At 48.6% G+C, this 10133-nt stretch overlaps 1 protein-coding gene across 2 annotated transcripts; it reads left to right on the forward strand.

Moving 5' to 3' along the window:
- The first annotated feature begins 1185 nt into the window (after nt 1-1185).
- On the forward strand, nt 1186-8630 carry SERPINC1 (serpin family C member 1). Of its 2 annotated transcripts, none has more exons than XM_083867879.1 (7): nt 1186-1311; nt 4889-5267; nt 6329-6544; nt 6845-6982; nt 7082-7475; nt 7823-7887; nt 8120-8630. In XM_083867879.1, exons 2-7 carry the CDS (start codon nt 4893-4895, stop codon nt 8291-8293), a joined length of 1362 nt encoding a protein of 453 aa, XP_083724005.1. In that variant the 5' UTR covers nt 1186-1311; nt 4889-4892; the 3' UTR covers nt 8294-8630. The 2 variants fall into 2 exon arrangements, with proteins under 2 accessions (XP_083724005.1, XP_083724004.1); XM_083867878.1 differs by lacking the exon at nt 1186-1311 and adding an exon at nt 1422-1861.
- Nucleotides 8631-10133: the final 1503 nt, after the last annotated feature.

A 10133-nucleotide genomic window follows, 5' to 3' on the forward strand; every position in this document is an offset into this window, starting at 1 on the left:
AGATTCCTTGATCCCATCTCACTCTGTGAGTGCAAGAGTCATTTTCCCTGTGCGTAGCCATGAAACTCAACAGTGAACAGCCAAAGCACAAAACAAAATTAAGGCAATTTATGTTTCTCCTCACCAATCAGGTATGTTTTAGAACTGTTTCTTTCCAGCTGGGATGTGTTCAGTTGTTCCTGTAAACTCCTTCCTCCTAACTGTGAACTCCCACTCCATCTCCAGGACTAAAAGTGTGGGAGAGACTAAAACCAAAGTATGATGCTTCATCTGTCTTGCCACAGGCAGCCAGGCTTTGGTGCTGGATGGTTTTGAGCCTCTGATCTTTGCTTTGGGTCTGGGAGCAGCAGCTTTGGGAGTGAAACAGCCCCTCTATTAGAGCAAACAAGGCATCTAACAGTTGTATTAAGACACTGGCCATCGTGGCTGCTTCCTTAGGGGTAGCTCTGCTCAGATGCGAGTGCTGAGTTGTTGCTTGGAGCTGAACAAGCCATAAATTACCATTTACATGCTGCATTCAAAAGATAGATTTACTCAGCTACTCTGGATTAAGTGCTTGGGAGCTCTGAGAGTGTGCATAGTTGTTTGCTTTTGGTTTTACTACTTTAAACTACCTCTGAGCACTGGGTAAATGGAAACCTGTGCTTGGACGTCTGCCTGGGTGTGGAGCATCTGAATCACTCTGAAAACCCTGGGATCTGTGAGCATGTAAGTTACCTCAAAAAATGAAACCAGCAGCCACCTGCAGTAACCTTCAGGTCCTTCCTTTCTCATGGAGGACATTTTTTTCATTACCCTTCAATTTGTCCCTCAATCTCTGTCCCATTTAATTGTGTCCCATACTGATACAGTAATATCTTTTACTTAACCAAAAACCAGTTTGCAATTGCATTTTCCATTAAGGGAAAGTGTTCCTCTTCCTGGAGGCCAGGAACAGGATGGCTCCAGCACCTGCTGAGCCAGCCTGCTCCTGGGATTTGAAATTCAGGGGGCAGTGCTGCAGAATTTGTAGAGCAGCTGCATCCTGGATCAGAAATGGTGTTCAGTCCTGCTCCTGTTCATTCCTTGTGAGTCTGGAGAGGAGTTGGGGGAGCTGCTGTTAATCCTCAACTTTCCAGCTGTGCAAGTGAAAGGTCATAGAATCACAGAATATCCTGGTTTGGAAGGGATCCAACAGGATCACAGAGTGCAACTTCTGGCCCTGCACAGACACAGCAACAATCCCACCCTGTGCCTGAAAGTGTTGACCAAATGTTTCTGGAGCTCTGGCAGTCTTGGGGCTGTGACCATTCCCAGGAGACCCTCTTCCAGGTGAGTGTGTTTAGGATGGGATGTATTTGAAACTGCAGTGTGAAGTGGGGAAATTTCTCCCAGTTTTTGTCTGTTCAGCAAATGGGGAACAGGTGACAGGGCTTGGGACAGATGGGGGAAACATTTTGTTTATCTATGAGATCCCAAAATTAGATCTACCAATAGCTTATATAGTTTTTATTCAAACTCTTGAAGGGTTTGAGGTTTTTCTCAAGGGATAAGCAGTTCTTTTTCTGTTGGCAAAAACTGAAGACATGTGGCACTCATGTGGGGTAGGTGCTCGAACTCTCCCTTGTCAGATTGAACTTTAAAACCTCTTTCAAACTAAACATTACCTCTTTTTTTCCTACTCTTTGCTTAACCTTCGGCAGCTGGTCATCAGCCTTTGGCCTTAGCATCCTACTCCCCTCCCACCATCCCCTGCTGCTGTCTCAGCCCTGTTTGAGCACAGAAATCCAGTGGGGACACTGCTTTGGGCTCAAGAAAGGCTGTTCTCTCAAAAAAATTGCATTTACCTTCTAAAAGCAGAAGGCTGGAGGTACAGGGGCAGGTAAGAGAAAGAGATTCCACTCATCTTTTGTTGTTAATTAATTCCTCGAAATAGTCTCTTTTCCTTTAGTAGGAGCCTATGGATTTTAGAGGCTGCCACAGTGGCTTTTTGCTCTGTTAGAGAGGGTCCTCCCACCCTAGCTGTCATGAAGCTTTCTAAATTGTCAGGCTTGACTTTCATCCCCAGCCTGCACCAATCATGGTGTGGAGGGCAGTTAATGAAGTCAGGATGGCCTGAATAATTGCTGGCTGTGAAAGAGCACTGCTGATTTGCTTTGGACTCTGTTTTTGGGCTGTGAGGCAGTGGGGAAGGTTTCTCAAGTGCCTAAAATCATCCCAAAATGGTTTGAGCTATTATACATTAGCTGGGCTGTGTAACACAGTGTGGGGGTGCTGTGGGACATTCCCACCACTACCAGCAGCCCCAGTAGGTTCAGTAGGGTGGATGCTGGGGGTCTGCAACCTCAGTTAATCATCCTGTCCTACAGCCATGGAACAGCGGGATGGAAGTGGTGTGTGCTGCTGAGAGCCAGGCATGTTGCACAGCAGCCAAGGGATCGAGGAGCTTCTTGATGCTTCCCCAGAGCCTTCTGATTTTGAATCAGCAACTTGTTTCTTGGCTTTCTACACTTTTTGTTGCTTCACCCTTGTAAGAACCTTTTCTAATTTCTACATTCCCCCTTGCCAGTAAGCCTTTTTCAGGCAGTGCTGTTGTGGGAATACTTTTGGTGTCCTTCCAGATTGACACATGGAGTGCGTGTCAGTGCTGCAGAGGAAAAGGGAGTGTTTAAGAGCTGTGGGGGGAGGAGGAGTGGGTTTTGGCCAAACCCTACTACAAGAAACAGCAGGGGCTCTTGCCTGTAACAGACAAGATTGGATGTGTCAGAGGCTAAGTCAACCTTAATGGATGGTAAAGTAGATTTAAGGCATTAGCATAAAGTCCTGGATCTTCCCTGAATTGATGGAGTCAGGATTTTACTGCACAGTAAAAACAGGGAGTCTTTCTCATTTAATGACAGGGTGAGGATGGAGGTGCCCTCCCCAGTCTTGTGCTTTGGCCTTTAAATAGGAATTATAAATTAGATTAGCAGCACTTTGTGCGATGGCAAACACCACAAGCTGCTTCTGCCTTGACAGAAGTAGGTGTTTGTCCGTGTACAGATGGGGTCAGGACATGCCTTTCCCTGAAGGTGACTGCAGGGACAGGGCAGAGACCATGGTGAGGTTGTCTTTTCCATGGTGGGACTGGCCACAAGTGCGTTGGTTCTCCTGGAGCTGCAGGACCAAGTGGGTGAGGGAGGGCTGCTGCAGGCAGTGAAGGGCTCTGCTGCTGGCTCCAGCATTGCAGAACTCTGGAACGTGTCTGGCTTGTTGCTGGCTAATTTTTCCTGTGGGATTGAAAGTTTCGGAAGAATAGCACTTCCTGGAGTATTTTCAATTGTCTTAATATTTTTCCTTTCTCTTGCCCTGGCTTTTGTTTTTGTAACTGGTTAACTTCCCTCCGCTTTTAGATATTTTTTTTTTTACCCTTTATAGTGTTGCATCTGTCCTAAACCTTTTGCAAGATAATCTGTCATTACCAGCGAGAGCCATGGCCATGGCCTGAGTGAGTCCCTCTGGTTTTGCTGTGCTATCACACAGCCTTGAGGCTCCAGAGAATCTTGGAGGCAGATGAGTTGATTTCTGCTTTTGCAGAGGAACTGGAGCACAGATGAAGTCATTGGCCAAGGACCCAGGGAGGGCGTTGTGGAAGAACCCAGAGGTCTCCTTATCCCAGATGAGCCTTTGAGCTGCTCCCATTTCCCTCCACCAGGTGCTGGCCTGCCAGCACTGAAAGATCACAAACATGGAGGTCACCATGCTAAATGCAGGTGACTTTTAATTTAGTTACTCAGAAGGCAATGCTTGGTAGCCATGGCAGGCAGAGAAATACCCAACTTAGATAGATGTTTGAAAAAGTGCCCTGTAGCAGGCAAGACCTGGGCAGGCTGCCAGCCCCTCCCAGTAGCTGTATCCCACACTGTTGTGGTGTTTGGGCTTCCTCCCATGGAGTGCATAAACAAAGCAGTCATCATGCAAAGGGCATCTTAGAACCAGAGTGTGCAGGACATGCTCTGTTGGCCCTGGGATGGCTGACCAGGCCCTGCTGCCAGAGCTGGTGATGGGATTTCGGAGGAAATTGTTCCGTGTGAGGGTGGGGAAGCCCTGGCACAGGGTGCCCAGAGAAGCTGTGGCTGCTCCATCCCTGGAAGTGTCCAAGGCTGACTCGGACGGGGCTTGGGACAACCTGGTCTAGCAACAGTGTCCCTTCCTATGGCAGAGGGTGCAACCAGATGATATTTCAAGTTCCTTTTAACTGAAAATTAACTTAAATTCTGAGGTCCAGTGTGCTTTAGCAAAGGGGAAAATATAAATTATCTCTCTCTTGCTGGGAGATTTTCAGAGACCTGCTTTTGCTGGAACACAGTAATTATCATTAGCCTGCACTCTTTAGGTACCAAGGACAGCCAGTTTGCATTGAGGTGTTATGAACTTTGGACAGGAGTTGGTGTGATGCACTAGCTACACGATACACACTTATAAAGTACATTTTTTTGGGATTAGAGATGCTCAGTCCATGGAGGGACCAACTTCCTAGGAAACCTTTTCCTTACCACCTTTCTTCTCTGCCATAGTATCTCCTACATCAGTAGCTGAAAAGTTATAAAGCTGAAGTGAGCCTGGAAGGGTCCTTACACTATAGCCACCTCACTGGCCAGTGGGGAGGACTCCAAAGTTCAAACCATCCATTTTGTTACAAAGTTGTACCAAAAGCATTGTGTAAAAGCATTTTGTGCTCACAGGCTGGCTTGTCCTGCTGCCCTGTCTGTCCTCATTTGTCCTGCAGGTCCAGGGCAGAAGGATGATTGGAGAGGACTGTGGGGCTCTTGTCACTGTGATGTTGGCTGGAACATCCCGCGGGCCATGGCAGCAGTGTGGGTTTCACAGGCGGGCAGCATGTCTAAGCTCTCTCTCTCTCTGGTTGCAGGACAATGTATCTGTTTGTGGTGTGTCTGCTCAGTGTCTGGGGGCTGGCTGCCCCTGAGCCCTACGCCGTGGAAGACATCTGCACCGCCAAGCCTCGCGACATCCCCGTGAACCCCATCTGCATCTACCGCAACCCCGAAAGGAAGCCCCAGGAGGGTGAGGGGCAGGAACCAGCGAAGGACAAGATCCCAGAGTCCACCAACCCCCGAGTCTGGGAGCTGTCAAAAGCCAACTCTCGGTTTGCTGTCATCTTCTACAAGTACCTGGCTGACTCCAAGGACAATGGGGAAAACATCTTCATGTCACCCCTCAGCATTTCCACAGCCTTTGCCATGACCAAGCTTGGAGCCTGTGGCAGTACCCTCCAGCAACTGATGGAGGTTGGTGGAGATTCCTCAGCCTTTTCCTGTAGCAGGTCTGAAAGACAGGAAAGGTCTAATGGCTACTTTCAGGGCCAGGATGGCTCCTTGCCTTGAGAAGGAAATCCCAAGTTGGAGGGACCTTAAAACTCATCTCATTCCACCCTCTGCCATGGGCAGGGACACCTTCCACTAGACTATCTTGCCCCAAGCCCTGTCTCTGGATTTGTTTAGATCTCATCTCTTTTTCCTTGCTCCCTACTTGGATCCAGCATTTCCTGGGTTTGAGAGATTAGTTTTCATCTGAAGGAAAGGAAGCCCATTTGGTGAGGGAAAGGAATGGCAACATTTTGCTTCTTGCAGATTGAGCTAAGCTTTTCCTTATGTAAAAAGCAGGGAAAGCCATGACATCCTGATTTTCTGTGCCTTAAAGCCCTGAGGTTGGATAGCAGTAGACAAATCATAATTGTCCTTCCAGCTGGCAACTGGGAACAGATAAAAAATTCCCTGGGCTGCAAAAATCTGCCCTCAAAATGATTGCTACATATTCTCATTCCCTGTAAAAATAGATAAAATGTACCAGAAGTACAGCCCATGAGAATTCCTCCTGGGAAGGAGCAGCCTTTAGCATTGTCACAGGAGGTTTTAGCACATGAGAGTCCTGGTATGACCCAAGAGCTACTTCTAGGTTGGTGCAATGCTCATCTCTGGGGTGTGGTAGGGGGTTATGTCCCCGTGTCATAACTTGAAATAAACACCATGTTAATTTTAACAGCACTTAAAGGGGAATCTGAGGCCAGTCAAAGGTGGGATATAGAGAGCAAGAAGTCTGGTGTTGGAAAGAGGAGCAGCACCTCCACATCTGAGCAGAGTTTAATCCTCCATTTGGACTCTCCAAGGGAGGTCTTGAGCTGGTGATGTGATAGTTTTCTATAAATCTGGGTTCCCACACATGGAGGGTGAAGCTCTGAGGGCCTGCAGATTTGTTGCTGTTGAGGCAGGGGCTGCACCATCATTTCCTCTGGGGCCCAGGAGCAGAGGAGCCTCCTCATGGATTCCTTGTTGCTGTTTGGCTTGTCCAGGTCTTTCGATTTGACACCATTTCGGAGAAGACATCGGATCAGATCCATTTCTTCTTTGCCAAGCTGAACTGCCGCCTGTACAAGAAAGCAAACAAATCCTCAGAGCTGGTATCAGCCAACCGTCTCTTCGGGGAGAAATCTCTGGTCTTTAATGAGACTTACCAGAACATCAGTGAAATAGTTTATGGAGCAAAACTCTGGCCCTTGAACTTCAAAGTGAGTTTGAACTACTCAGGATTTTGCTTTTTTGTTTGGTTCCAACCCCTACCCCCAGTTCATCCCTGTCTTTTGCCCAGAGGAAGTGCTCTGCTCTGGGTGTGTGGGACATGAGTGAAAGCAACAGAGACTCTGGGATGCAGCTCCTCTCGCCTAGCTCACCTTAACCACAGCCACTCCTCATACCTAAGCTTCATTGTCCTCCCCCAGCACATACCCTGTGAACCTGTCTCCTGCAGAAGAGGTACAAAGAGGTGTTTAAAACCCTTGGCTTAACCTTTTCTTTGTCTCTTCCTTTAGGAGAAGCCAGAGCTTTCTAGGCAGGTCATTAATGAGTGGGTGGCTAATAAGACAGAGAGGCGCATTACAGAAGTGATCCCAGAAGGTGGCATTGATGATCTCACTGTCTTGGTCCTGGTCAACAGCATTTATTTTAAGGTACAGCATTTATTTTAAGGTACTAACAAAACTGGGTAGCAGCACACTTCCCTGCAGGAGACATGGTGCTCATGTTTGTTTTCCCCCTCTCCTTTTTAGGGGCACTGGAAATCGCAGTTCCCAGCTCCAAACACAAAACTGGATGTATTTCGTAAAGCCAATGGTGACACCTGCCAAGTCCCAACTATGTACCAGGAGTCCAAATTCCACTACACATTCATTCCCCAGGATGAAGTCCAGGTGCTAGAGCTGCCTTACAAAGGGGATGATATCACGATGGTGCTGGTCCTGCCCAGTGTTGGGACACCGTTGGACAACGTGGAGCGAAACCTGACATCAGAGAAGCTGCAGGGCTGGATAGATTCCATGAAGGAGATGTCTCTCTTTGTCTACCTCCCTCGTTTCCGTGTTGAGGACAGCTTCAGTGTCAAGGAAAAGCTGAGGAAAATGGGACTGGAAGATCTCTTCAGTCCAGAAAATGCCAGACTCCCGGGTGAGATGTGGAGATAGGGCAGTGTAGGTAGAGGTGAGGAGCAGCTGTTCTTCCCTAGATGGCAGGGCAGGAGGTGCAGCAGCACATGAGGAATGAGAACATGAAAGCATTTATATGTTGCTGCAGTCAGTGATGGACTCTCTGGTGAAGTCCCCCCATGGACACTCAGCCCTGCTCTGCACTGAGGACATGGCAGTTTAGCAGACAGTTGCACATGGAGGAGGATGTTTTTGTTTTAGGGCAGCCATGCCTTCTGCCTGATCCTAGGCCATGAAGGATGGGAATGTGCTCTTTCTTGAGCTGTCTCTAAACTCACGGTTTTACCTTTGTATGTTTTTGTATTTCAGGTATCATTGCAGAGGGCCGCACAGACCTGTATGTGTCTGATGCTTTCCACAAAGCCTTCCTTGAGGTGAGCATGTCTTCCTCTTGCTTGTCTTTTGTGCCAGTATGCCTTCCTCTTGCTTTTTAAAAACAAATATTAAAGGGGAAAAACAGCTCTGAACCTGCAGTGTTCACTTCTCAGCAGTCTGGGGCTTTGGAGGGAGGCTGCTGGCCCCTGCTTTCTGTGGAGGAGGAGGGTGAGTCCTCTCCATGCTGCATAATTCCTGCATTTTAATCCCATCCTCTCTCTTGGTTGGCAGGTGAATGAAGAAGGCAGTGAGGCCTCAGCTGCTACAGCTGTCACCATCTCTGGCCGTTCCTTCCCTATGAACAGAAAAATTTTCAATGCCAACAGGCCCTTCCTGCTTTTCATCCGGGAAGCTTCCCTCAACACCATCATCTTCATGGGCAGGATAGCTGATCCTTGCTCCTAAAGGGGCTGGTAGGGCCTCACTTCTCCCTCCTCTGCCTCGGGAAAAGGGGAGGTGGGGTATTGCCTCAAAGCAGGGGCTGCTCCTGGAGTGGTTGGTCCTGCTGTTTGGTGCCAGCTGCAGGGAGGGACTGCACCCAGCTGGGCTGTCCCTGATGTCCCCTGCCATGTCAGGTGAGGGAGCTCATAGGTCACTTCACCTGTCCTGTCCTCCGTGGCAAGGAAAACTGAATTTCATCTGGCACCAGTATTTCTGTGGCACCCAAGTCCAGCATTGCTGTCCTTCCTGTGCCCAACCCTCTGTAACTCTAACTTGATTCATTAAAACCTGTAGATCTGTATGTAACAGACTGCTCTCTGAATGCACAGTTTACACTAAGCCACTTCCTAGACTTACTTAAATTCTTCTTTTCAAACAAATGGGGCTCCACACCAGAAAGGTGAGTGGAACAGCAGGGCTGGGAACACCCTTCTGCAGCTCCCTGTGGGTGGAAGAGCTGCCAGACAGCAGTGCCCTGCTTGCCAGCAGCTCTGGTGTGTCCTGTGTGCCCACAGGTGCAGAGAGCCACTAGTGACAGTCTTGCATAGCCAAGGCTTTGAAACTCTTTTTGAATATTAACATTTCATCTAATAGTTATTGTAGCAGCAGTGCCCCTGAACCATGACAGGTAAGGTAACCAGGACCTGTAGCTTTGATAAAAATATATTATTTCACCTGCAAGTTTACTCCAGGAGCTGAGGTGACACGTGATCAGACCTCTTATCTTCTCAGGGTGGCTGTAGTGCTGTAGGATCTTTGGCAGGGCTGTCCTGAAGATGCAGATTTCTCCATTTCAGGCAGTTCCTGTCCTTGGGAGGTGATGGAAGTGGTGTGTGCAGACAGTGGGTTGCACTGCCCAGTGGACCATTTACTCTGGATTTTGTGGGACCAGTAAAACACCCACCTTTGTAAAAGCTTCTCTTGGCAGGAATTGCCAGAGCAGCCAAGCAGTGAGGGAGTTAACTTAGGCAGAGCTGATATGTCAGATCTTTGGTCACTGGGTCTCTAGTTTTTGCAGCTATCAGGGATTTGACTCTTTCCTGTTCCTAGCAGGATTGTTTGAGGATCTGCGTAAACAGCGTGTGACTGGGACATGGAGAGCCCCCTCCTCCATTGTCCCATGGGCTGTGGCAAACTGTACTCATCTGAGAGGTGTCCTTTAGGGGCTGACTGCTCCCCTGGAGCAGTACCTTGGAAAGAAATTGTGAAGGGCTGGGACCCTGGGAGAAAAGGGGAAACATTTGGAAAATAACACAGTTCAGAAAGCAGCTCCTCCTCTCCCTGCCCTCCTCTGGCAGTTACCACTGTGGCTTTTCTTGCTGGATCCCATCTTCTGTCTGTGAATGTCACTGAGAGATACACACAACTCCTGTAATCTCTGCCTTTTTCAGTTGTGCTCCAGGCTGTGGAGGTGGACACTGGTGAAAGAGGAGGGCTGAGGTAGTGCCTGGGTCTCCCTAGCATGGCACTGAACCAAAATGCTTCCCCTGCCACAGGCAGCTGGGAAAACATCCAAAACTTGGCCTGTAGCAAGAGCAGAGGGCTTGTTCCTCCTGGGGAGACTGAAAAGGGCTGAGCCTGCTGAAGAGGTGAGACAAAACTCATCCAAAAAGGACAGAAGCCATCTGAGTTGCCAGGAACAGCAGCCTGACACTGTGCAACCTCTCTCAAGCTGCTCAGCTTAGGACAGTGTGGAGCTGCCCACAGCTGGGACCAAGTGGAAAATCCATGTTGGGTCAGGACCAGTCAGCTATAAGACACGGACAAGGATCTGAGTATTAAACCATTTAATTCTCAAACCACT

The sequence above is a fragment of the Zosterops lateralis genome (assembly GCF_965231275.1).
Source record: "Zosterops lateralis genome assembly, chromosome: 9".
NCBI classification, from domain to species: Eukaryota; Metazoa; Chordata; class Aves; order Passeriformes; family Zosteropidae; genus Zosterops; species Zosterops lateralis.

Coding starts and splice junctions, on each gene's coding strand:
- SERPINC1 (XM_083867879.1), top strand. CDS start 4,893: ATGTATCTGTTTGTGGTGTGTCTGCTCAGTGTCTGGGGGCTGGCTGCC. Junction 6,545..6,844: donor TCTGGCCCTTGAACTTCAAA/GTGAGTTTGAAC, acceptor CTCTTCCTTTAG/GAGAAGCCAGAGCTTTCTAG. Junction 7,476..7,822: donor AGAAAATGCCAGACTCCCGG/GTGAGATGTGGA, acceptor TTTGTATTTCAG/GTATCATTGCAGAGGGCCGC.